The 24,008-nt window shown below is 43.8% G+C and overlaps 1 protein-coding gene across 1 annotated transcript in view; it reads left to right on the plus strand.

Moving 5' to 3' along the window:
- The window catches only part of gxylt2 (glucoside xylosyltransferase 2), a 38,060-nt gene that overhangs the window by 10,559 nt on the left and 3,493 nt on the right, over positions 1-24,008 (plus strand). Inside the window, exons 2-6 of the mRNA XM_080183635.1 lie at positions 2,853-3,045; positions 11,027-11,158; positions 13,411-13,662; positions 16,592-16,715; positions 21,691-21,863. Coding sequence (XP_080039761.1) covers positions 2,853-3,045; positions 11,027-11,158; positions 13,411-13,662; positions 16,592-16,715; positions 21,691-21,863 — 874 coding nt within the window. The remainder of the gene's footprint in view (positions 1-2,852; positions 3,046-11,026; positions 11,159-13,410; positions 13,663-16,591; positions 16,716-21,690; positions 21,864-24,008) is intronic.

The raw sequence follows: 24,008 nt of genomic DNA on the forward strand, positions 1-24,008 counted from the left end.
TCTGCCAAAGTGGATTACGTCACACTTGCAAACATTGTACTCCATCTGTCAGGTCCTCGCCCACTCGCTCAGCCTATCCAGATCCCTCTGCAGACTTTCCACACCCTCCACGCAATTTGCTTTACCTCTCATCTTCATGTCATCAGCAAATTTCGTCACCCTACACTCAGCCCCCTCCTCCAGATCATCTATATATATGGTAAATAGTTGAGGCCCCAGCACCGATCCCTGCGGCACTCCACTAGTCACTAACTGCCAAACAGGATAGCACCATTGATTCCAACTCAATGTGCATTTATTCACAAAATAGGCTGCCAATTTACTTTTCAATCCCATTATCTCTTGCCTTCAGGCCCTGACAGTCATTTCATAATATTAAAGAATGTTTATTGATAGCAAGTGTGAGAAAACATTGTCGTTGCCCTCATAACTTGTTTCCTCTTGTCAATGGATAGCTCACATCCATTCACAATAGATTTTCTTTAATTCAAGTACTGTACTTCTTTGTTTTTCAGCTGATCCTTGTGGTTTGGCCAGGTTAACAATTAAAAGGTACAAAGCAGGGAATTCATTTGATCTATCCTTCCATAGAAGTCTCCTGTTTCTTCTCCTGAATGATCCCAGAATTTCTTTGCCTCCATTACACTGCTTGGGAAACTTTGCAAGTAGGGTTTTATCAACTTTTGTTAAGTTTGTAAGGATAGTTGCTGACTGCAACTTGGTCACAGGAGAATAGGAACAAGAAAGGCCAATTGGCCATTCAAGCCCTTTCTTCTATGAGATCAGAGCTGATAGTGATCTAACTCCAGATTAGCCATCCTTGCCCCATGGCCCTTAATAACTTTGACTAACAAAAGCCTAGCAATCTGCTTTAAAATCAATATTTGATCTTGTGTCAATTGTCATTTCAGAAGAGATTCTGAAATGTCACCACACTTTTCATGAGGATGTTTTGTCATTTTGCTTCTGAAAAATCTAGCTCTAATTTTTTAATGATACCTCTTAAACCTATACTCCTCAAAATTTACCTTCCCTCTGTTTCCTTTTATATGTTAAAAGCTTTGATGAAATCACCCCTGAACTTGCTATCTTCCAGTAACTACAAACCTAATTTGTTACATCTCTCCTCATGGCTTAGCCCCGGAGTCTGGGTGCCACTCTAATAAATCTACATTGTACTCTTTCCAAGGTCAAATTTATCCTCGCTAAGGTGTGGTGCTGAAACCTGATCACAGTATCCCAGATGCAGTGTAATCAGGGATTTGTACCGATGAAGCATAACCTCTACCCACTTGTGTTCTACTCCACTAGATATGAAGGCTAGCATTTTATTTGTGCTTTTGATTATACTTTTGGGCTTTCCAATTAAATTTTAATGATCTACGTACCTGGACTCTGAAGCCACCATCGTTAGCCTTTCTCTCATTTGTAGTAGGTGCCGGTTAGCGTCCACTCATGGTAGCTTTTTCCTAACTCAAGTTGGGATCTTGCATATGTTTGCTCCCACAGTGGCATTGTGTTAATGTTACCTGATATTAATCCACAGGCTAGGACGACTGCTTCAGAGACATGAGTTCAAGTATCACTACACCGGCTGGTGGAATTTAAAATCAGTTCATTAATAAACCTGGAATTAAATTCAGTAATGGTGACCACAAAACTACAGATTGTCATAAAAACCCACCTGGGTCACTAATATCCTTTACAAAAGGAAATCGTCCCTTTTTATGTGGTCTGACCTATGTCTCTCCACAGCCACAGCAATGTGATTGACTCTTAATTGCCCACTGTAATGGCCCAGCAAGTCACTCACTTGTATCAAACTGTGAAAGAAAAGTTTAGACAGAATAAAACCCAAGGGACCACCCAGCATTGACCGAGACACCAAAAGTGACAAGGCACATCTGCCCAGTTGACACTGTTAAGTCCTCCTCATTAACTTCTGCGTATTTGTGCCAAAATTGCAAGAGCTATTCCATGGATGAGTAAAGCAGCAGCAGTCATAATTTCCAAATTATTTTAAAATTTATTTTTTTATTCGCATCAGAAGTAGGCTTACATTAACACTGCAATGAAGTTACTGTGAAAATTCTCTAGTCGCCACACTCCAGTGCCTGTTTAGGTACACTGAGGGAGAACTTTTAGTATGGCCAATGCACCTAACCAGCACAGCTTCCAGACTGTGGGAGGAAACCAGAGCACCCAGAGGAGACACGGGAGAACGTGCAGGCTCCGGACAGACAGTGACCGAAGCCAGGACTCAAACCTGGGTCCCTGGTGCTGTGAGGAGCAATGCTAACCACTGTGTCACCATGCTGCCCAATCATACCTCACCGTCAGTATTGCAAACCCCACCATCATTATCGTTTTCAAAAGGAATTGGATGAATACTTAAGGTTGTAAAACTTGCCAGGCTACAGGAAAATGGGGCTAAAAGGAGAGCTCATTCACAGAGATGGCACAGGAATGATAGGGGCAGATTGTCTCATTCTCTGCTGTCTCATTCTGTAAACTATTAAATGATGTTTGCAGTAGGCAATTTATATTTAGATAAAAACTACAACTGGACACTTTTGTAAATTATCCCTCATTGTTTTGTGCAACAAGGCAGTTCAGATGTCATGAAATATTTGACCATTTTTAATATTGACAAAGGCATAAAACTTTGATGTGGTTGAGGCTCTGTGTCCATCCTTATACTCATTCTGAGATATCAAAGAGTGAACATGACATGAACCTTCTGTCATATGCGGCAATGAGAGAAGCAGGAAAGAAGAAGGTTGAGCTGGCAGTGCACATATACCAAGCTGTAATGGTAGATTCTAATTGATCAATATTCTGTTTGCCTTTAGAATTTTTAATGAGCCACTGTTTCGCCTCCATACATGGCGTGGAGAAGAATGGATGCACTTGGCAGTGGTGGCCTGTGGGGACCGGCTCGAAGAGACCATGACCATGTTAAAATCAGTGATTCTCTTCAGCTTTAGTAAGATAAAATTCCACATTTTTGCTGAAGATTTTCTCCAGCCACAATTTGAAAGAAGTGTAAGTGTCTCAAACAAAAAGATGTGGCAGCTATTAAAAAACGTTGTTTCTGTCTATGCAATGTCTGTTAAATGGTGCAAATAATAATCTCAGAAAAGTACATTGTCACCGTTTATGCAGCTTACTTTAATCCAGTTGCTTTGCATCCTCCAATATTCTGACTTTATGCTTTCTGCTGCTATGTTTGTGCCATGTCTTTGAATTTCACTTTTGTCCTTTCAATAATCTAATTACTTATAAATTGGTGCATCCTACATAACTGCAGTTCCTCCGTGCATAGTTCAGTGCTTTGGCTTGGTTACTGCTGTTGTCGATAATTGCAGAGTAGAATGTGCTTCTGAAATGAAACCCAGTGCTCTTGATATTTCAAAAAGCTGGTGGATCAGTGACCCTGGTAACCAACTGCTGTTTGTACGATGCAGTTTCAGATCCTTCAGTAGACAAAAGTCGACCAGTTTGAATGAACTTACATTTGCTTAATTATTAGAAACATGGAAAGTCGGTGCAGGAATCAGCCATTCAGCCCTTCAAGCCTGCACCACCATTGAATATGATCATGGCTGACCATGCACTTTCAGCATCCCACTCCCACTTTCTCTCCATACCCCTTGATCCCTTTAGCCACAAGAGCCATGTCCAGTTCCCCCTTGAACACATCTAACAAACTGGCTCCACCAGCTTTCTGTTGTAGAGAATTCCACAGGTTCACAACTCTGAGTGAAGCAGTTCTTCCTCATCTCAGCCCTGAATGGCTTAACCCTTATTCTTAGACTGTAACCCCTAGTTCTGCACTTCCCCAACATCGGGAACATTCCTCCTGTATCTAGCCTGTCCAGTCCCATTAGAATTTTATATGCTTCTATGAGATCCCCTCTCATTCTTCTAAATTCCAGTCAATCCAGTCTTTCTTCATACATCAGTCCTGCCATTCTGGGAATCAGTCTGGTGGACCTTTGCTGGACTCCCGCAATAGCAAGAATGCCCTTCCCCCGATTAGAAGACCAATATAAGTAACCACAAGTGGCCATTTAAATTCTCTATGTTTAAAATCAGTATCTACACTGAACTGCTGTGCCAGCCACAACAGGAAAATCCTACATTTGCCCCCTGGTCTATCCTGAATTAGCTGAGGAAGGGAAGTCTTCTATTTACATGTCGTCATTCAGTCTCCTCCATTTCTTTCAAAAAGTGTTATTTTCATGTCCACCTGAGGAGCTGAACAAGGCCTTTTTTAACATGTCACCGAAAAGATGGCAGCTGCAGTGGTGCACTGCACCCTCAGTGCTGGGGTGCCAGCCTAGATTTTCTGTTCAGTTTTCTGGAGTGGGCCTTAAACCCACAGCCTTCTACATGAATCAATAATTTATGTATTTATAGAAGTAACCACGTTTCTCTGCTTGTCTGAAGTTGCTGTTCCATTTTGTGTGGAAATAATGGTAAGGGTCATTAATCTTATCATTTTTGAAGTAAATCCAGTCCCATTATAACTGGGTAAATTAACTCATCATCCAGCCAGAATGTTCAGCTGTGGTTGTTGGTAAAATACCAAAAATTTCAAAAGTCTATACTGAGCCCAACAACCTGTCTTTGCCTGTAAGTATTTTTTACTTCCCATAAATTCTCACAAAGCACTGTTGGATTCTTCTGGCATCGTGTTGCTCCATTGTTTAAAAATTAGCCAGCTTTATATGGTGCACTTTGATCTCCATGGAATAGGTTTTCATTCACAATAGTAGCTTAATAACAACAGCAACTTGTATTTGTATAGTGCTTTTAACATGATGCAACATCCCAAAGTGCTTCACAGGATCATCGTAAAACAAAATTTGACACTGAACCACGTAGAGATATTCCTGTAATTGACCAAAAGCTTGGCTTTAAGGAGCCTCTTGAAGGACGAAAGAGGTGGCGAGGTTTAGGAAAGGAATTTCAGAACTCAGGATCTCGTGATGCAGACATTAAAATCAGGGATGCTCAAGAGATCTGAAGCAGATTTCTTGGAGAGTTCCAGAGCAAAAGAAATTTGCAGAGAGAAGGGCCAGAATTTTATGCTCTTTCCCACCCCATCCACCCACAGCAGATTCTGAGGCAGTGGGGGGTAAAATATGCATGGACAGCCGCCTGTCCTGACCCTGACAGTGGACAGGGCCTCAGCTGGGAAGCCTGCCAGTGCCACTATTAAGGCCCAGCCTTAGTGTTTTAGGCTGGTGGGTGCTGGTTGAACCAGGCTGTCAAATAGAAAAAGTTAATGATCTTCGGTGAGAAAGGTGGAGGAAGGGATTGCTTCAATATGAAGCAAATTTCAGAATTGAGGCACCCTCCCCTCAGTACTGTGGGAGCTCTGGCACTTGTTTCTCTCTCCTGGCCTTCCTCCAATACCAAGATCACACTCTGCCCCCTACACACACACACACACACACACACACACACACACACACACACACACACACACACACACACACACACACACACACACACACACCACCTTCCCCAGGGTACCCTCTACATCCTGCTGTGGGACTCCTAGTACTTACCTGTCCAAGGGCAGACCCTGTTGCCAATCACCTCTCAATTGAGTATATAATGGCAGTGTACTTGTCAGAGTCAATGGGGAATGCACCTCCACCATTCTCAGGAGCCCTTGCCATCCTGAAAATTCAGGCCAAAAAGGAGCAAGACCAAGGAAGAATTTGAAATTGAGGCATTGTTTATCTGGTAACCTGCGTATGCCGGCAAACTACAAAGCTAATGGTTGAACAGGCCTCGGTGCTAGCTAAGACGCAGGCAGCAGAGTTTTGGATTTTGTGAAGATAGAGTTTGGATTCTCAGCCAGGAGTGCGTTGGAATAATCTAATCTGAGGTAACAAAGTCATGAATCAGAATTTCAGCAAAGGATGAGCAGAGTCAGGGGAAAAGGCCGAGATGTTACAATGGCCTTAATAATGGTGTGGATATGATGTGAGAAGCTCATCTTGGGGTTCGGCATGATTGAACACTGACTGGTTCCTCAAACTGTTGCCAGGGAGAATAAATTTACATTTGCTTATTCTAGGATTGGTTTTAACATAAGGCTTACATACAGAAGGATTGTGATCTTAATCATTGTTGATCAATCTCTGCTACTTATTGAATTAATTCAGTTCATTAGTGATGTTAAACTACGAAATACCACTGAGTACAAACTATCTTAAATACCCTTCCAGGATTAATGTTGTCCAGAACGAGAAATATTTTGCCAATAAATAGATGCTACTATGAATATTTGATATTGTTTGCAACCTGTAGAACAATTCATAATTTATCAAAAAACCCAAATATTTATTATTAAAATACTTGCAGTGCCTAGGATCTGAATTATTAAGTGGTAACTGATCTGCATTAAAGATGCAATGACTTGTGCTCTAATACAGTATTATAGAGATATAAATTTCACTGCCACAACATGTTCAGAATGTTGATGACTTTTAGAAAATATTAAATATTTGAAAACTGGCTCCAGCAAGGATTCAACTTTGTTATGGGATAATGGCCTCCCCTCTCTGCTTCCTTGAAGGAAAGGAAGTCAAATTAGTTTGTAAGAACCTTTATTCTACTTCTAGTGAAATTTACCAGCAGCACAGACTGGCCATAATACAATGCAGTTTGCATTCCATTTGTGATCTTATTCAGAGAAGTTCAGTTGCCCGTTATGAGGAAAACAGTCATATCGTAATTTTGCAGAAGCTAAGGATGCTTTACTTGGGTTGGAGTGGGTGGCACTTTTAGGGAAATGAAAGAAGTTGGTAATTATATAGTGTGCATAAAGTAAAATAGACGACTAAATGCTATGGAGAGAATGTTTCTACTTGTGGGTAAGTGGATAATTAAAGGTCATCAATATAAGATACTTATCAAGAAATTCGGTGAGGAATTCAGAAAAAATTTCTTAACCCACACGTGGTAAGAATGTGGAACTCGCTGCCACATTTGAAACAAAATGTTTTAGATGGTTAGAAAGGTAAGCCAGACAAGCAAATGACGGAGAAGGGGACAGAGGATTGAGCTGATAAATCTAGATGAGAGGAGGCTTGGATTGGGTGGGCCGAATGGCCTGAGAAAAGCCTTCTTTCATCTAAATTTGAGCGTAACCCTCTATTCCTTTCTCCCTCATATGCTTGTCTGACTTACTCTGAATACCCAAAATACACTAACACATCAGGCAAACTCGCCCTCAAATTCACAAAAAAGCAAAACCTCAAAATATTGAAGGAAGAGTCGCCTCTGGGAATTTTAATTCAAGGAGCAGCAAAAATAGAAGAGATAGAATTTGTGAGGAGCTACTCCTCCAAGCACAGATTCTGGAAGGAATTTTACTGCCCTGTCCACCTGCCAAAGGAACCGGAGCAGGAGATGGGTGGACAATGGAAAGGTCTGTTGATCTCGAGTGGGATTTTACAGTTTTGGGACGAGTGAGGCTGTAAAATCCATGCCCTGGGGGCGATTCTCCCATCCCACACTGCTAATTTTTTAGTGTAGTGAGCCGGGAGAAATATTTCTTGGCCAATTTGCGGGATTTGCGCATGCGTTCCCAATGTGTGCGTATCACCCAGCGCCAGATATCTGGCACAGTTGGGACCATACTGGAAACCAGTGGGAGCAGCAGGTAAGTCATTTAAATCTACTTTTAATCTTATTTAAATGTGATTATCGGGTCCCACTAGCATCTCCCATCCCACAAGTACAATTCCACTTCAGCAGGGTTCAGTCTAGCTCCCCACTTTCAGGAAACTAAAGGCTCGACCCGCTGGAGTGAATGGGGGGGCAATCAGGGCCCACCGAGGGGTCGGGGATCAGGCATCAGACAGTGCCTCGGGGGCAGGGCCTATGAGGTGGGGTCCTGGGGGCGATCGGTAGGGATGGGGGTGGTCCCGTGCCACTCTGGAGGGAGGCCAGTGGTCAGGTCGGGCTAGGTGGGGATGAGTCTGTTGGTGAGGTCTGCCTCCTGTGGGGAGGGGGATGTTCCAGGGGCTGGGACTCATCACTGTTGAGGGGGGAAGGGTGCTAGAGATCAGGGCGCTCTTGGACGAGTTGGGGGGGGGGGTGTGGTTGGGGCAGCCTGGGAATGGTCATGGGGGTTGCAATTGGGCCATGAGGGCTTTTGGGGGGGCAGCACCGCGAGGGTCCCGGGCTGGCTAGCAATCAAGCTGGCCAGCAAACTGAAGGCTGACAGTTCGGGGCCACTGTGCATGCATGGAGTTCCAGAACTGTCAGACTGTGTAGTGAATAGGCCCTGCACCCCTGAGCTTTTAATGAGATTCACAATTGTGATCTCTGCATTGCACAGAGTGTGGGAGATTCGACTCTGAACTCCCACTGAAAAAAAACAGTTGTGATTTCCATCAATTTCCCCGCAAATTCAGGGCTGAGAACTTTTTTGGGAGAATCGCCCCCTCTTTCCCACCCATGCTCACGGCTCCAGTTTCTCCAAATTCCCCCTCTCATGCTCATGCTGCATTTCCAGGGACAGGATTGGAGGAGCAGTGAGTGCAGGAGGGAATGATTGGTGCTTGAGAAGCATTTATCCTGGCCAGTTCTGTAGCCCGAAGCAGGAGACTGCGCCATCAATCATTTCAACCCAGCAACGTTCTCTGGGACCAGGAGGCTGAGCAGAAGAAGCAAGTGAGAGATAATATGTTCAGCAGAGTTTCATTCAAGGTTATAGACAGAGAGCTAGAGAAATATTTTACTGCTTTCTGATGAGGAGGGAAAATATTTAAGAAAAGGAAAAGTGTGCGACAAGAAAGCAATGTAAGCAGCAAACAATCTCAAATATATACCAGATGAGAGATCGCACAACACCAGGTTGAAGTCCAGTGGTTTATTTAAAATCACAAGTTTTCGGAGCACTCCCCCTTCATCAGATGAAGTGGAGGGAGGCGCACAGGCACAGAATATAGAGGCGGAGTGATGATAGCCTGACACTAATAAGTAATCGAGAGCGTCAAAGAGTAAATCCAGACAGTGTAGATGGGCTGAATAACAAGTCTTTACAACCATCCACAGCACAAACTGCTGGCTCAGAGTGGAGAGGATCTCCAAGAAGATTGCACATATTGACACAGACACCAAGTTTCTGCAGGCCACATCGTGGCTACCATCGACTCCATATACCAGATACAAGAAAACCAAACTTGAAAACTAACAAAAGCTGGTGAACAATTTTTTATTTAAAAAAATGCAGGAACAGGCAATAAAAAGCTGACAACTCAAGAATGATTTTGTTTATAAGTCTATGACAAGTGAATACAGGATGTTCCATCAGTGTATGATTTGCAACGTAGGTACATTTGGCTTTTATTGGAAAAAGATACAAATGCAAGGCAATCCTGAAAGAGGAAATCCCAATGCTGAAGGCACAAAATTGATAAATTTCTAGGTTGGGGCAACGGTGGTCAGGGAAGAATAAGTTCAGCTGAAAATTAGGAATTGCATTTAAGTCCTAATTTGAGAGAAAATATTAAGGAGGAATGATATCCTAAATTTCTCACGTTAACTGCTTTGAATGATGACTGAGACCATAAATATCAGAAAGTAACCCTCAACAAAATAAAGCTAGACGGTTTAAAAAAATTTTAAAAACATTATTTTAACCCCTGTCCTGTATAAACCTATGCAATAAATAGAAACATAAATGAGTAATCCCGTAAAAATAGGGAAAAATCTCTAATTTCTCATTGAAGAGCAGGAAGAAACGCACAGAGAGAGAGAGAAAGAGAGAGACAGCCAGCACAGAGAGAGGAAGACAGAGCCAGCACAGAGAGCCAGAGAGAGAGAGAGTTTTAAAATAATTCCTTTGGGGCCTGGTGTTTATTTCCTTCTGTCACTGCAGACTTTCCAAAAGCATACTCTTCCTTTTCTTATATAAGTAGAACAGCTAAAACTTAGCAAGTGGAGTCAACGACAATACCAAGCATGCGATAAATAGTATATTACGTGCAGGATGTGACACCGATCTTCTCCAGTACATTACCAGACAACTTCAGTCACTTCTTCAACAAAAATGATATTGGGTGCGATTTCATGCCCCAGTTGATGAAGATGGTACCTGTCATGTGTGATGACTAAAACTCTAGCTAATCTTTTACTTTCGTCCAGATTCTGTGAGCTGGCTATTCGTACCATGTAGCCCAGCAGCAGACTCATCTGGCCAAATAACTAACACTTGGTCTATCTTCTTGAATGACATCTATTCACTGTGGCCACATTTCTCTGACCCTTGCCCCCCAGCTGGGATTCTCCAGTCCTGCTGCTGTGAATGGAGATTTGGCTGGGTGCCAAATTCTCCATTCTCAATAGTACGATGGCGGGGCATGCAAAACTGGAGAATTCCAGTCCATAACTCTGAAAAATGCTGCCAGCAGACTTTGGAGTCGTGAACCTGTAATAATCTCATTCAGCAAAAGCCTTTGAAACCGATTCTTAATGAACTTTTCAGTTGATAAAACTGCATTTTCTGCAACTGACTAAGAAACTGGAAATGAGAACCATCTAGTTTCCAGTACAAAAGTTTGACAACTGTCAAAGATGAATGAGATAAGCGACCATTAAAATGTGTAACAGGTAAACAGTAATGCTAGTGCAAGTTCCAAAGTACACATCTCCGGTTAACCTACAAGTCAACCAGGAAAATTCCACAATTGACTTTTGATTGCACTGTTGTGAACAAATTTATTTTGTTAATTTACCACACTGATTTAATAATTAACATTCAGATAAAGTACAGGTTGCACAATGAACACGCGCAGTGCATTGCAGAATCAGTCAATGCACATTTGTGGATTGCTGGATGACTATGGGTGCACCATTGTTCTGTAAATTTTGTCTCGAATTTCACACTTTTCTCCAGAATCTATTTGCATTTATTTAATTCTGCTAATCTGTTTTGGGAAGAAATGAAATCCTGTGTATTGTATTGTAATTCCTTGTTTTTGATTTTCAACAGATTAAAGCTTGGCCTTTTACCTTCAAATCGCACGTTGACTATCACATCTACCCAATCACATTTTCAGCAGGGAAGGCTCAGGAATGGAAAAAATTATTTAAACCATGTGCCGCTCAACGTCTCTTTCTCCCAGTGGGTTGCTATTTTTGTCTTTTGTTGTATTACGATAATTCTAAGCAGAGCTATTTCAAGATTTTGGCAATGAATAATTCTGCTGTGAAATTTAGATCTGACACTTCAGACACCAAAGTAACAACACTTTTGTGCAGAAGGATCAGAGAAAATATTAATCTGTTGGAGGCTTGTGGTAGCATTTTTTCCTCCCTCCCTCCTTTTTGAAGACAGTGAACCCCGGGGGCCTGTCTTTATACTGCAAAGCCTGCAATATTCCGACACTTCCTTGTGAGTGAGCACAGTGAGGGAATACTAATGGCTCTGAACAACAGTGGGGTCATCTCAATTGAGCCTGATTTTTCTCCCCCTGGTTACAGCTCAGAAATAATAAGATCATTTCATAAAAATGAGTCCTACATGTATGCCTTTCCCAGGGAGCTCAGGATTTTAAGCACCTTACAATGGGAAATGCAGCTCCATTTGAAATACTCATCTCCCCTCATCATCACAGTTTGGATTCCACACCAAAGCCGGACAGGGTCAGGACTCCATTGTATCATTATTTGTGGTGCACTTGAGACACTCTTGCTGTTTTCTATACTGAGAGGCATTTTGAAATTGGGCATGCCCAACCTCATCTGAAAAAATAATACAGGTATGACAAAGCCAAGAGCCATTCATCTGGGAAGAACCAGTCATAGAATCATACAGTGCAGAAGGAGGCCATTCAGCCCATCAAGTCTGTACTGACCACAATCCCACCCAGGCCCTATCCCCATAACCCCAAGCATTTACCCTAGCCAGTCCCCTTGTCACTAAGGGGCAGTTTAACATGGCCAATCCACCTAACCTGCACATATTTGGACTGTGAGAGGAAACAAGAGAACCTGGAGGAAACCCACGCAGACTCGGAGAATGTGAACTCCACACAGACAGTGACCCAAGCTGGGAATCGAACCCGGTTCCCTGGCATTGTGAAGCTGCAGTAGTAACCACTGTGATAATGGTAATGCAATTGATATAGATATGTATTATTTTTGTGTTTGAGGGGAGTGTTTAAAAATTCAGCTTTATGCTATGGGAAGTCAGGCTATCTGGGAGGAATTCAGCTCAGGTTTTGGGAGAGCAGGATAATTACTCAGTTCAACCTTGCAAGTGTTTAGTTTAAGTAGCGCTGATGGACTTTAGTTTACATAAGTTTCCCTGGGATTTTGGATAAGAATCTTTGATAGAGTTATGTGATGATGTGGTTTATGTGTAGTCTGGGGTCTGTATCAGAGGGGAAAAGAAGCCTTTGCAGGAAACAGTTGATTTAGTTTGCAGCAGAAGCCACATTGAAGTTAAAAGAATTTTGGAGGTTTCTGGAACTCTATCTCTTTCTGAAAGCTTCAAGACCGTCTAAACTATTATAGCAAGTATATTTATGGTTGCTAAAGTATTTAAAGTGGCATCGTGAATCTCTAAGAGGAAATAATGATAAGTTAGAAATTAAAATTGTTTGCTTTTCATTTTTAAATATTGTTCAACTGTTCATAGTTAAGCTGTTTCATTTGTTAGAGTTCTGTTTAAACCATGTTATTAAAGAAAGTTTGTTCGGCAATAAAAGATCCTTAATTTGTCAATGGCATAATTCCTGAAAGGAAGTATCTGATCATCACACTTATGCTAAAATAGAAAAAATTGTTGGAGTTTAGTCTGGTGTCCTAATGTAATTTGGGGTTCTGGTCCGGGACCCAAACAATCTTCTCTACATGAACTGGCATAATAACCCTATGATCATGTATAAAACAGGAATGACCTCAGAATATACAAATATATGCCACGGCATAGTGACATGGAGCAGCAGCAGCATCTTGCTCATTGGAATCAAATAAAAACAAGGAGTGTATTTAACGTGTCCACTTTTGGAAATGTCTCAATAATTGTAGGGTTTTATAAAACTGAAGATTCCTTCAGATTTAGTGCCCTAACAGTACATTTTGGGATCTTAAGGCACTTGAGATAACTTGAAGAATTGTCATGCTTAGTTTATTTTGTTCCTCTCCGCAGTGTGTTTCGTGGCGGTGGGAGAAGGTACTTTGCTCACTGGCGGCGGGATCTTGTAATCCCACCATTATCAGTGGATTTTCTCATTGAATGCACCCCTTGTCACCGGGAAACCTGTGGTGGGGATGCGTCAGTGGGACCATAAGATCCCGATGGCATAAAGAGCAGGAAGTTATCGGCGGGCATATTTTAAAAGCTTTTGTTTTCTTCTGTTTCCATACCAGATGATTCTGAAAGACGTTGACTCTCTGCTGTACGTAGATACTGATGTTCTCTTCCTGAGACCAGTTGATGATGTTTGGTATTTCCTGAATTTGTTCAACTCCACCCAACTTGCAGCCATGGCCCCAGAGCATGAAATCCCAAGAATTGGATGGTACAGTCGGTTTGCACGGCATCCTTATTATGGAGCAGCTGGAGTCAATTCAGGAGTCATGCTAATGAATCTGACTCGAATAAGAAATCAACTATTCAAGGTTTAAAATAAAACAGCAATTCATCATAGATCCTTCATCGATAATTCAGTTTTCTACAACTGTAACCTGAAATAATTCTGAGTCTTCCTAGGCAGGTTCATATTACAGGAGTTGAGGATTTGTGTGATGTGTCCAAGTAGGATTCAGAACACAAGGTTGCTTTGAGTGCTGTGTATGTACAGTTGTTCAAGTTATTGCCCAGAATGCTCCCAAAAAAAATTCTAAGTGTCGAATTCATGTATAAACTGTAATAAGTCCTGTTGGTTTTTTCAGCAGGGATTTGAAAATGAATCTCCCACACTCTGTGCACTGCAGGGAGCACGAGAGTGATTTACTCCAGAATTCAGGGCATGGGGCCAATGCCTGCCCAGGAGGCTGGCAGCATAGCGCTGAGCAGGCCATTGCGCATATGCTGATCTGACAGTACTGAGATTGGCACACACGCAGTGTTCCCTCATTGCTAGCTTTGCAGTGGCTGGCCAACTCAATAGCTGGCCAGCCCTGTGATCCCAACAACATCGACCCTCCAACACACCCCCACCCCCCCACCATCAGCCAGCCTGATCACTGGCTCCCCCCAACCATGTCCGGTCAAGTCTCCACCTCCCTATTGACCCTACCCTCCCCCCCCCGCCTCCCCCTCCCATTCCCTCCCCCCCCCCCCCCACCTCCCCCTCCCATTCCCCCCCCCCCCCCGGTATCCCTGAACCCCCACACCCTGATGGCCTCCCTCCCTCCCCCACCAATCCCTATGGAGGAGTGGCAGTGGGACCCTCTCTCCTACCAATTGCACCGCCAGGGCACACAACGGCACTGCCAAGGTGCTAATGCCCAGGGGCACCTCCCCCCCCCCCCCCCCAACCCCTGGCCCTCAGGGGGACCCCGATTGCCCCCTTTGACACCAGCAGGGTCAGGCTGCAACTTACCCAAAAGTGGGGAGTTATGTAAACCCCATTAGAGTGAAACACTCTGGTGGGGTGGGGGAGAGATGCTAGCGGGCCTGGAAAGTTCAGTACTGGGTTCACTAATCACATTTAAAATATATGGTAATACTAATGTATCATAATTTATGCACTTCCCAGCCGATTTCCAGCACGGATGTGACGCTGTTGGAAATGAGATGCTGGGCCGCCCAGTGCAGATCCCGTGCGTCAGGCACCGCTGGAATCTCCCATCCCACTGCGCTCATTTTTTAGTGCAGCGGGTTGGGAGAATCACCCCCATTGTTTGTTCAGGTCTTAATGAGTCAGTAACTGTGTTGTTTTTGCCAAAACTGCAAAGAAATCTGAACTACTTTGTATCCATTGCGTGAAAGTTACGTCCCTTTCTTGGAACAATATGTAGCAGGGACTCAGGGAGTCATGTTTCTGAGATGAGTGGTCAAGTTTTGGAAATGGCAAACAACAATGAAATGAGAGAAATGGCTACAAGATTGACTTAGAATGCAATAGAAGCTTAAAATTAGTTTGTTTTAGGTAAATAAAACTAACAGGTATGTAGCAATGTAGGGTGTTAGTGAGTTTTGCATTTTTCATCTGTGGCTTCCTATGCCCGCCCCCCCAGCCCTCGTACATTAGTAGCTGCTGATTCATCACAAGAAGGCTACTCCTCAAACCTGCCCACTCAGCAAGGTACACATGGTTTCAGTCTGTAAGCTGGAGCTTGCCATGTTTAAATCGAGCGAGCTGACATCTTCAGGAAGGCTGGCCTCCTGTTCCTGAAATAGCACAGCGGCCTTACATTTTCAGCACCCACAATGAAAGAGGGCACAAAGATTAACTTTGGCGTAAAGTGAGAGCAGAGAGAAATCTGTAGCTGCTGAACGTAGCTGCATTAATCATGCAGTGTGAGTAAAATAAGATCAACGTGAGAAGCAAAAAAGGTGTAAGGCATAAGAAACTCTGCATGATATCGTCTCCAGTGGCACCGCTCAGCATGGATGTAACTCACTCCCTCTCTCTGATCCCTCCAGTCGGATCAGAGTACATTGATGATCATGGCTTCTTCCATTTTCAGCCTCCTGCTGATTGTCGCGTGCAACCTTCTGTAGAAAGAAGAGAACATGTTAGTGACAACCTAGTTGACGTAGCTGAATAGTTTGTGAGCAAGTCAGGGTGGAAGCTGGAGCAAAATTTAGAGTAGTGAATGTTTGAGAATAAAGGGAAGTGGGGAAGGAACTATAGTGGTGGCTGTAGGTGGTGCAGGCATTAGAGGAGATTGGAATAAGTTTCCCTACAGATATAGCTCTTGAGGGGAGGGGGGCCTAAAGTAATCAAGAGATATGGTGAGAAGGTAGAATCAGGATATTGAATTTGATGATCAGCCATGATCAAAATGAATAGCAGAGCAGGCTCAAAGGGTTGAATGGCCTCCTCCTCCATCTATTTTCTGTGTTTCTCCCCTTGTCAGCTTTTGGTGAGAGCATTATTCTATTTTTCTGTATGGCAGCCATGGCTGAGCACCTGACATTGACTTCCTCAATAACATCTCTACGTGATGTCTTAAAGATTTTCTGCCCCCTATCACCCTACGCCCTCTCTTAACCTGAATCAGGGTGCCTTCCTTGTCACCCAAAGACCTTAAGATTTAGGAGCAGAACTCGGCCATTTGGCCCATCGAGTCTGCTCCACCATTCAATCATGGCTGGTAAAGCTATAGACTTATGTCTATAAAGACATACGAGCTGTAAAGCTGACATGTCACTGTAGACCACGAATGGGGTCTCTCTTAATTCCTGCAGCGTGTTCATTCCATTTTCACCTTGTAATTTTTAAATGGAAAATAGGTGGTAATTTTTTGATTGATTGATTTTTGTGTTCCTTGTACCTTATCCAATGACTTCCAACAGGACTGTAATCCAATAGGGTTGTCAGTGAAATGTCACTTTCCATTTATTCTGATTACTGAGTCTGGTTTTCTGTCTGTATAGAACAGTATGATTCCAACTGGACTAAGATGGGAAGAATTGTTGTATCCATTATATCATAAATACAAGAATGATATCACATGGGGAGACCAGGATCTATTAAATATAATCTTTCACTACAACCCAGGTAAGTAATGAAAGCCTGCTGCTATAATTGTATTTTCCAAGGTTTTTAAAAACAGCAAATGTCTATTAGTTTTCTATTTTTATTATGACTTTATGGGAATGGGCAATGAATGAATGCAGATATTTTAAATGGAGGCTGCTCTCTCGTGTGGTCCTGTGTATTATCTGCAAGTTGGTGCATAACTTGATCATTTTACTGCTGAAAGAAAGCTTTGACAGCTTCTGACCAGGCACATAACATTCAATCACTTGAGTTACATTGGCTCGCAAAGCAGCAAACACTGACTGATCTCCATTCAGCTAGGATTCAAATGATTCTGAAAACTGGCGAGAACACTGAGTCAGGATTCAATAAAACAAAATGGTAGCTTTTGATCAACCGACAGAAGATCGGAACTTTAGAGGAGTTACCTAAGAGCGAGTGGCTTGGTTTTAGGATTCTTGCTCCTTGAATGCAGGGTTATAACTCATGTTTTGCACTTGAGCACATTAACTGTGTCACATATCAAAGATTGAAAAGCAAGTAATTAAATCAATTATCTAATTAAGCCAGCCTTGGAGCACAGAAACAAAGCATGAGTAATGCCTGGCAGGTGAACAGGGATAATCATAAACTTGACTGTGTTGTGCTCGGTAATTATGAAGAAAATAGCAACTCGCCTTTTTTAAAATGATTTTTCTAGTGCATTAAAGCAAGTTGGCAAATATATAATCCAAGACCTGATGATGCATCAGGCTACATGGCTAGATTGGGGGCATGACCAAGTTTTTATTAAAATTCCCTCTTGCTGGATTATAAAAGTTTGCCATTTACAGGCTATTGAGTGGTGGCATGGTGGCCCAGTGGTTAGCACTGCTGCCTCAAAGCACCAGGGACCCGGGTTCAATTCCTGGTCTGGGTCCCTGTCTGTCTGGAGTTTGCACATTCTCCCTGTGTCTGTGTGAGTTTCCCCTGGATGCTCTGGTTTCCTACCATAGGGCAGAAACATACAGGTTAGATGGATTGGCCATGATAACTTACCCTGTAGTGTCGGGGGGCTAGCTAGGGTAAATGCATGAGGGTTATGGGGATAGGGCCTGGGTGAGATTGTGTTCGGTGCAGACTTGATGGGCAGCATGGCCTCCTTCTGCACTGTAGGATTCTATGATTCTATTTCACAAATGCTCAGATAAACATAGGTTAGCGAGCATGCTACTTGTTATATCACAATTAATATAAACTGCTCGCCACTCATTTACGAATGATTTGAAATTTGAGAGTTTTTAAACAATTGCTTTGCAAAACATTTTTCCTCTTCTCTTCTCTTGAGAGCAGTGAGTGATGTCAGTTTGAGTGCTGGCAGACTAATATCACCTGAAGCCTCATGTAAACCTCGGGCTGGATTTTCTGCAGGTCATCGTGCTGGGGACAAAGGGGACAGGATCCAATTAATCATGGGAGAAACCTTGTGTCAGTTTTCCCAATGGTGGGAAAACTTCGATAAGCGCAAAATACTGCGATGCTGGAATCTGAAACCAAAATAGAAAAATGCTGGAAAATCTCAGCAGGTCTGACATCATCTTTGGAGAGAGAATAGAGCCAAAATTTCGAGTCTGGATGACCCTTTGTCAGAACTCTGCTGAAGGGTCATCCAGACTCAAAACATTGGCTCTACTCTCTCTCTCTCTCTACAGATACTGTCAGCCCTGCTGAGATCTTCCAGCATTTTTATTGTGTGGGTGGGAAAACGTCCCCTGATTAAGGTGGAAGAGGCTAATGTGCGATTCCCATCTGCCAGCAGTGGGTTGTCATTAGACTCATTGATAAAACCAATTAATGCTCATTATCTCCGGGCCCACTGCAATTTAGTGGTGGCTGGTGGATTAAATGGAGGCTGAGAGGCTCTTTGGCAATTTATGCCCAATGAAGGGACCCAGTGTCAGGGCTGTAGCCATTGACCTCTACCCAGCACCCTTCCTCCCACCCCTTTCTCCCTCTTCCCTGACCCCCATCTCTCTTCAGCTGTTAATGCTCCAATTGGCAAAGGCAGCTTTGCAGATAGGAGCACTGCTGCTTGATCGGCAGCCCTTGGCAGGTACGATCTCTGCCGGTGGGGACCTCAGTTATGGGGAAGGCCTACAAGTGGCTAATTCGATGCCCAAAGATGATTCCATCAGGTTCCTCCACAAGACTGATGAGTGTTCCCTGCCAGTTCTCTGTCTGGTGGCCCAGACCCTCCTCAGACATAAAAAGTTCCTGGCCCCAGACGTTCATTGTTAGTAGATGCTCCAGCTGTCGGGGACATCACTATCTTCATTTGCCAATGCGCAGCAACAGCACCTCGGTTAATTCTTCTTTTTAATCCTTCCAAACCCAAGAATATTGACAGTAATTCCAGCGCACCAAGCTGATTTTAAATCGCTGGGACCCATACAAATTTTAAACTGTACCTGCAGCCTAAAGGTTAGTACTTACTGCGTCACTGGAGAAACCTGCAGAAATAAACGTGAAGAAACCTTTGTGTTTAAAGTATATGGAATGTAAAAAAAAACTTTGAGAAACATTCCAAATCTTTTCCGATGTTAAATCTCAAAGTTTAAGGAATTCAATAAGAAAGATTTTCTTTAACGGTGATAAGAACTGTAGATGCTGACGCATAAGCCAACTTTCAAGTCTCAAAAATTTGCTCCAGAAAGGGGGGCTGACTTAGACACGGAATATAAAAATAACCCTCTGGTGTGGCTGCAGATGGTTGCCATTTTGTTGTTTGCAATGTGGGTTCTGCTCTTTATGGGTGCAATTCATATGGCTGAGGGGAATGTTTAAGAATTCAGCTTTATGCTACAGCTAGTTGGTATGTTTGGAGGGAATGCAGCTCAGATACTAGGAGAGTAGGTTCATTACTCATTTCAGTCTTGCAAGTGGTTATTTTAAATGGAGTTAATGGACTTTGTTTACTTAAGTTTCCCTGGAATTTCAGGCTAAATTTGTGGAGGACAGCACAGTGGTACAGTTGTTAGCACTGCTGCCTCACAGTGCCAAGGACCCAAGTTCAGTTCTGGCCTTGGGTGACTGTTTGTGTGGAGTTTGCACATTCTCTCTGTGTCTACATGGGTTCCCTCCAGGTGCTCCACTTTCCTCCCATTGTCCAAAGATATGCAAGTTAAGTGAATTGGCCTTGGTTAATCACCCCTTAGTGTCACAAGATGTGTAGGTTAGATGGATTAGCACTGATGATTGTGTCAGGTTGTGAGGATAGGATGGGGAGAGAGCCTGGTTAAGATACTCAGTCAGAGAGTCATTGCAGACTCAATGGGCTGGATGGTCTTCTGCATTGCAGGGATTCTATGATTGACAAGGTCATGTGATAATGTGGTTTGTGTGCAGAATTGGGCCTGTAGCAGGAAGAAGAATCTTTTGCAAAAAACAATTTAGCTGTGGTTGAAGTTAGAAGAATTTTGGAACCTTGTCTCTGAGAGCTCCAAAACTGTTAACAAATGTTAAAGTTTGTATACCTGGGTTGCTAACAATTTAAAGTGGCATCTAAATCTCGAAGAGGAATGTTTCTTATTTGAAATTGGAACAGTCACAAGCTGGAAAGTAAAGTTGCTTCCTTTCATTTTTAAATATTGTTCATCTGCTATTAGTTAATAGCTTCTGTTATATTTAAAACTGTGATATTAAATGAAGTTTGTTTTACTGTAAAAGATCCCAATTAGTCAATGGAATTACTCCGAGTGCATAGCAACCTTTTCCCACACTTATGCCAAAATAGAAAAATTATTGGGGTCTAGTCTGGCTTCATAATATAACTTGGGCTTCGGTTCTGGGATCCCAGCACGGGCGATGCTTAAACTGCTCCACATCTTTGCAGCATAGCTTGTGATACTGTAAAACATCCACCTCGCGTAAAAAAAAATTGAAGTTGAGAATAGCATCTTATGGCCAAAAAAAGGAGAGGGAGGGCAACAGTTACACTGGGTAGTTGCAAAAACATGGACCGGGATTCTCCCCCCAAAAACTAAGTGCCCAATGGGTGTGAAAATTAGAGAATTTTCCACTTGTTTTTGGGTGTACTTACCTGAATGAATCTCTGGCAGCATGCAATGCAGAGTGCCTCAGTGCTGTCGAATCTCCAGCAGTGTGCAATGCAGAGTGCCTCAGTGCTGGAAAGTTTGGGGGTGGGCAGGGCCTAATCCCACCCAAGCCGCCTGCAGCATTGCGCTGAGCAGGTCGCTGCGCATGCGCCGATCTGTCAGTGGGGAGATCACACATGTGCACTTACCCCCACCCCATCCCCCACTGGCTTCCAAACTGCTGGTCTCCTGTTTATCCCCGAACCACCACTCTAATGGGTGGCCTCCCCCTCCTTATGACTAGCCTCCCGATACTGCCCTCGCCCACTTGCTGATCTACCGAAATCCCATCTGCCGCCGATGGCAAGCCCCAATCCCGGTGCAGCGTGGCAGCAGGTCCCGCCCTGCCCCCTTGGCAGTGCCTAGTGCCCAATGAGAAGTGCCAACTGCAATGCCAGGGTGTCAGGCTGGCACTGCCCAAACACACCCCACCCCCTTGCCCCTGACCTCCTATCCCCACCAGTGGGGTAAGGACAGGTTCCCTGTTAGTGGGGGCTGGCTGTAAACCTCAGTAGTGGGAACCTCTCCTGGTGGGGTGTAGACGCTAGTTGGCACAGAGAATTGTAATTCCCAAATGGTAATCAGCTCTGCACCAATTTCCAGCATGGAGCTTATTGCGCTAAGGAAAAGGGTCTCTGAGATTTGCGACCAGCTGGACACCAGTTGCAAATCCCGTTAAAGGTCTCTACTGTTGTCTCCCAGCCCACAGCGCTACTCAAGCTGCACAGCAGGCTGGGAGAATCCCAGCCACGGGGCTAAAGAAATGTGGTCATCTCGAAAGCCAGGTCAACTAATACGCCACAAACTCTGGTAATTCAGTTGGGTAGGATATTAAAATCATGTTTCTTTTGATTCTGTAGAATATCTGTACGTGTTCCCTTGTCAGTGGAATTATAGACCAGATCACTGTATGTATGGCAGCAACTGTCGAGGAGCAGAGGACCAGGGAGTTTCGATTCTCCATGGGAACCGTGGAGTTTATCATGATGATAAACAACCTGCTTTCAAAGTAATGTATGAAGCCATACGTGATGTAAGTATTTCAATCACAAAAATGAAATGTCTCCTTTCTGAAGGGCTGCAATTGGATCAGGAATGCTTGACTTGATTCCTATCAGCGGATGGAATGACCTGTCTGCGATTACATGCCCCTTACCGGTTTAGAAGAGAAAATGCTAGAATTACCCTGCAGGTCTGGCAGCACCAGTGGAGAGAGGAACAGAGTTAATGGCAGAGTTGGTGGGTGGGGTTTTGGGGGGGGGGAGGTGGTTAGAGGGATGCTTGTGTTGTGGGGATGGATTTGCAGAGCACGCAGGAACAAGGAAATGCAGCATGTAGGGTGACTGAATTAGGTGGGAGGCAAGGTTTTGGTTACCTGATGGTGGTTTAGATGCAGAACTAAACTCAGCAACTTCAAGTCAGCCCGTGGCAGGTTCCTACTTTTGACATGTTTGCAATCTATAAAAGGGAGCTGGGGAGGAGAGAAAGGCCTCGGATGCTGAGGTTGGTGGTCATGTGCGTTTGGGGGCTGGGAATTGGCGGGGGGGGGCAGGGGCCAGTGGTGGGTGGAGGGACATGTAGATCCAGGCAGAATTGGTACGGTGCATTATAGACCTAAACAGTGAGGTTGGTGCTGTCAGTGTTGGGGTCCCGTGCTGGATGGTGAGGGAGGAGGAGCCAGATTTGGTATAGGGACAGCTCTGCAGTCTAGGTTGAGTATTCAGACCTTTCATAGGCTGGGGCATGGGAACAGATAAAAACATTGCGGGCGGTGGGGGGGATGTAATGGGAGGCCTCAGGGTAAGAGTAGGCAAGTGGGTATTTGGATGGCGATGAGCTGCTAAGCAGAACAAACAGAAGTATATTAAGAATCACCACAGTTTGAGTAAGTCACATTTGGTCATATCCATCCTGTGAACCCAAATGCCACCAGCAGCATGGTTGCCTCTTTCTCCAGTCGAACCTCACTGTCTGCAGCTGATCACGCTAACGCCTTGCCAGCCATCTCGATTGTCTCTTCCTCAGCATCTATCAGGGGCTTGAGGTCAGGAACTTCTCCTGTCCATTGCCTCCCATTGGAATTGTGGGGCTGCTTGTCATCTTCATGACAAACCGCAGAGTTAGTAACATGTAAGTGGCACCAACCCCCAATTTATCAACAGACAACAAACGCCAAAGTTCCACATGCGTTGGTCTCAGTTGCCAAGTGGCATTAAAGCACATCAAATATAACTCTTCTGGCAGAGCTGTCCACTCGCACATTGACTGCCTGCAAGAGATTCCTGTTGAAGATGGTACACTTACCCTGATGGATTGGGACAAGTCGTTGACCAGTTTCCTGCGCTTTCCAGGTTTTATTTCTTATGCCGTGATTGCTGACGTCCTCTGCAACCTCCATCCAGACAGCCTTGGTCTGGCTGGAGGACCTCCTTTCCTTGATAACCTGCAGAGAGGCATCACTGAACAGAGGTGCAACTCTTGACGCTCTGCCATGAGGAATTTGATGGGGGGGTGGGGGCAGGGGATTTTGTGAAGAATCCTCTTGAATGACACCATTCAGGCTGTGAAGCACAGTCTCTGTTTGAACAGGAGGCTGTTTAATAACCTGTCTGGAGCTGCAGCGATAGCAGCTGGTGGTGGATTTCCCACTGAAAACTTACCTCCGTCACTGAATCTCACCTGTCTCTCGTGCACACTGCCAGCACTTTAAATTTCAGTAGTAACCGTGTGCAAAATGGGAAAGGGCAGAAGAGTAGAAATGACACACGTGTTTTCAGTAACACCGTTAGGAATGCCACACTGCTGCCAAATCAGTAACCTTTTATCACGACTGGCAAGAGTTGGGGGTGGAATAGGTTTTAAGCAAGTGAGAGGGAAACATGGGAGGAAATCAAAAGTGATAATGCGACAGGAGAGATTAAACGACAAAAGTGTTCATGGTACAAGGCCAAAGGGAGTAGTAATAGGACAAGTAAAGAAACAAACATATTGTTGAGAGGAGGTGTCAATGGCAGAAACATACAGCTGCTGTCCAAAAGAAAAAGACAAGAGAAAAACAAAAACCACAAAAAGGAAACCAAAATGGGGCAGAGGTTACAATCTATAATAGTTGAACTCCGCGTTGAGGACAGGATGCTGTGAAGGGTCCAGTTGAAAGATTCCTTGAATCTGCACTGAA

This window comes from Carcharhinus amblyrhynchos, chromosome 3 (assembly GCF_965287045.1).
Source record: "Carcharhinus amblyrhynchos chromosome 3, sCarAmb.v2.hapA, whole genome shotgun sequence".
Classification (NCBI taxonomy): Eukaryota; Metazoa; Chordata; class Chondrichthyes; order Carcharhiniformes; family Carcharhinidae; genus Carcharhinus; species Carcharhinus amblyrhynchos.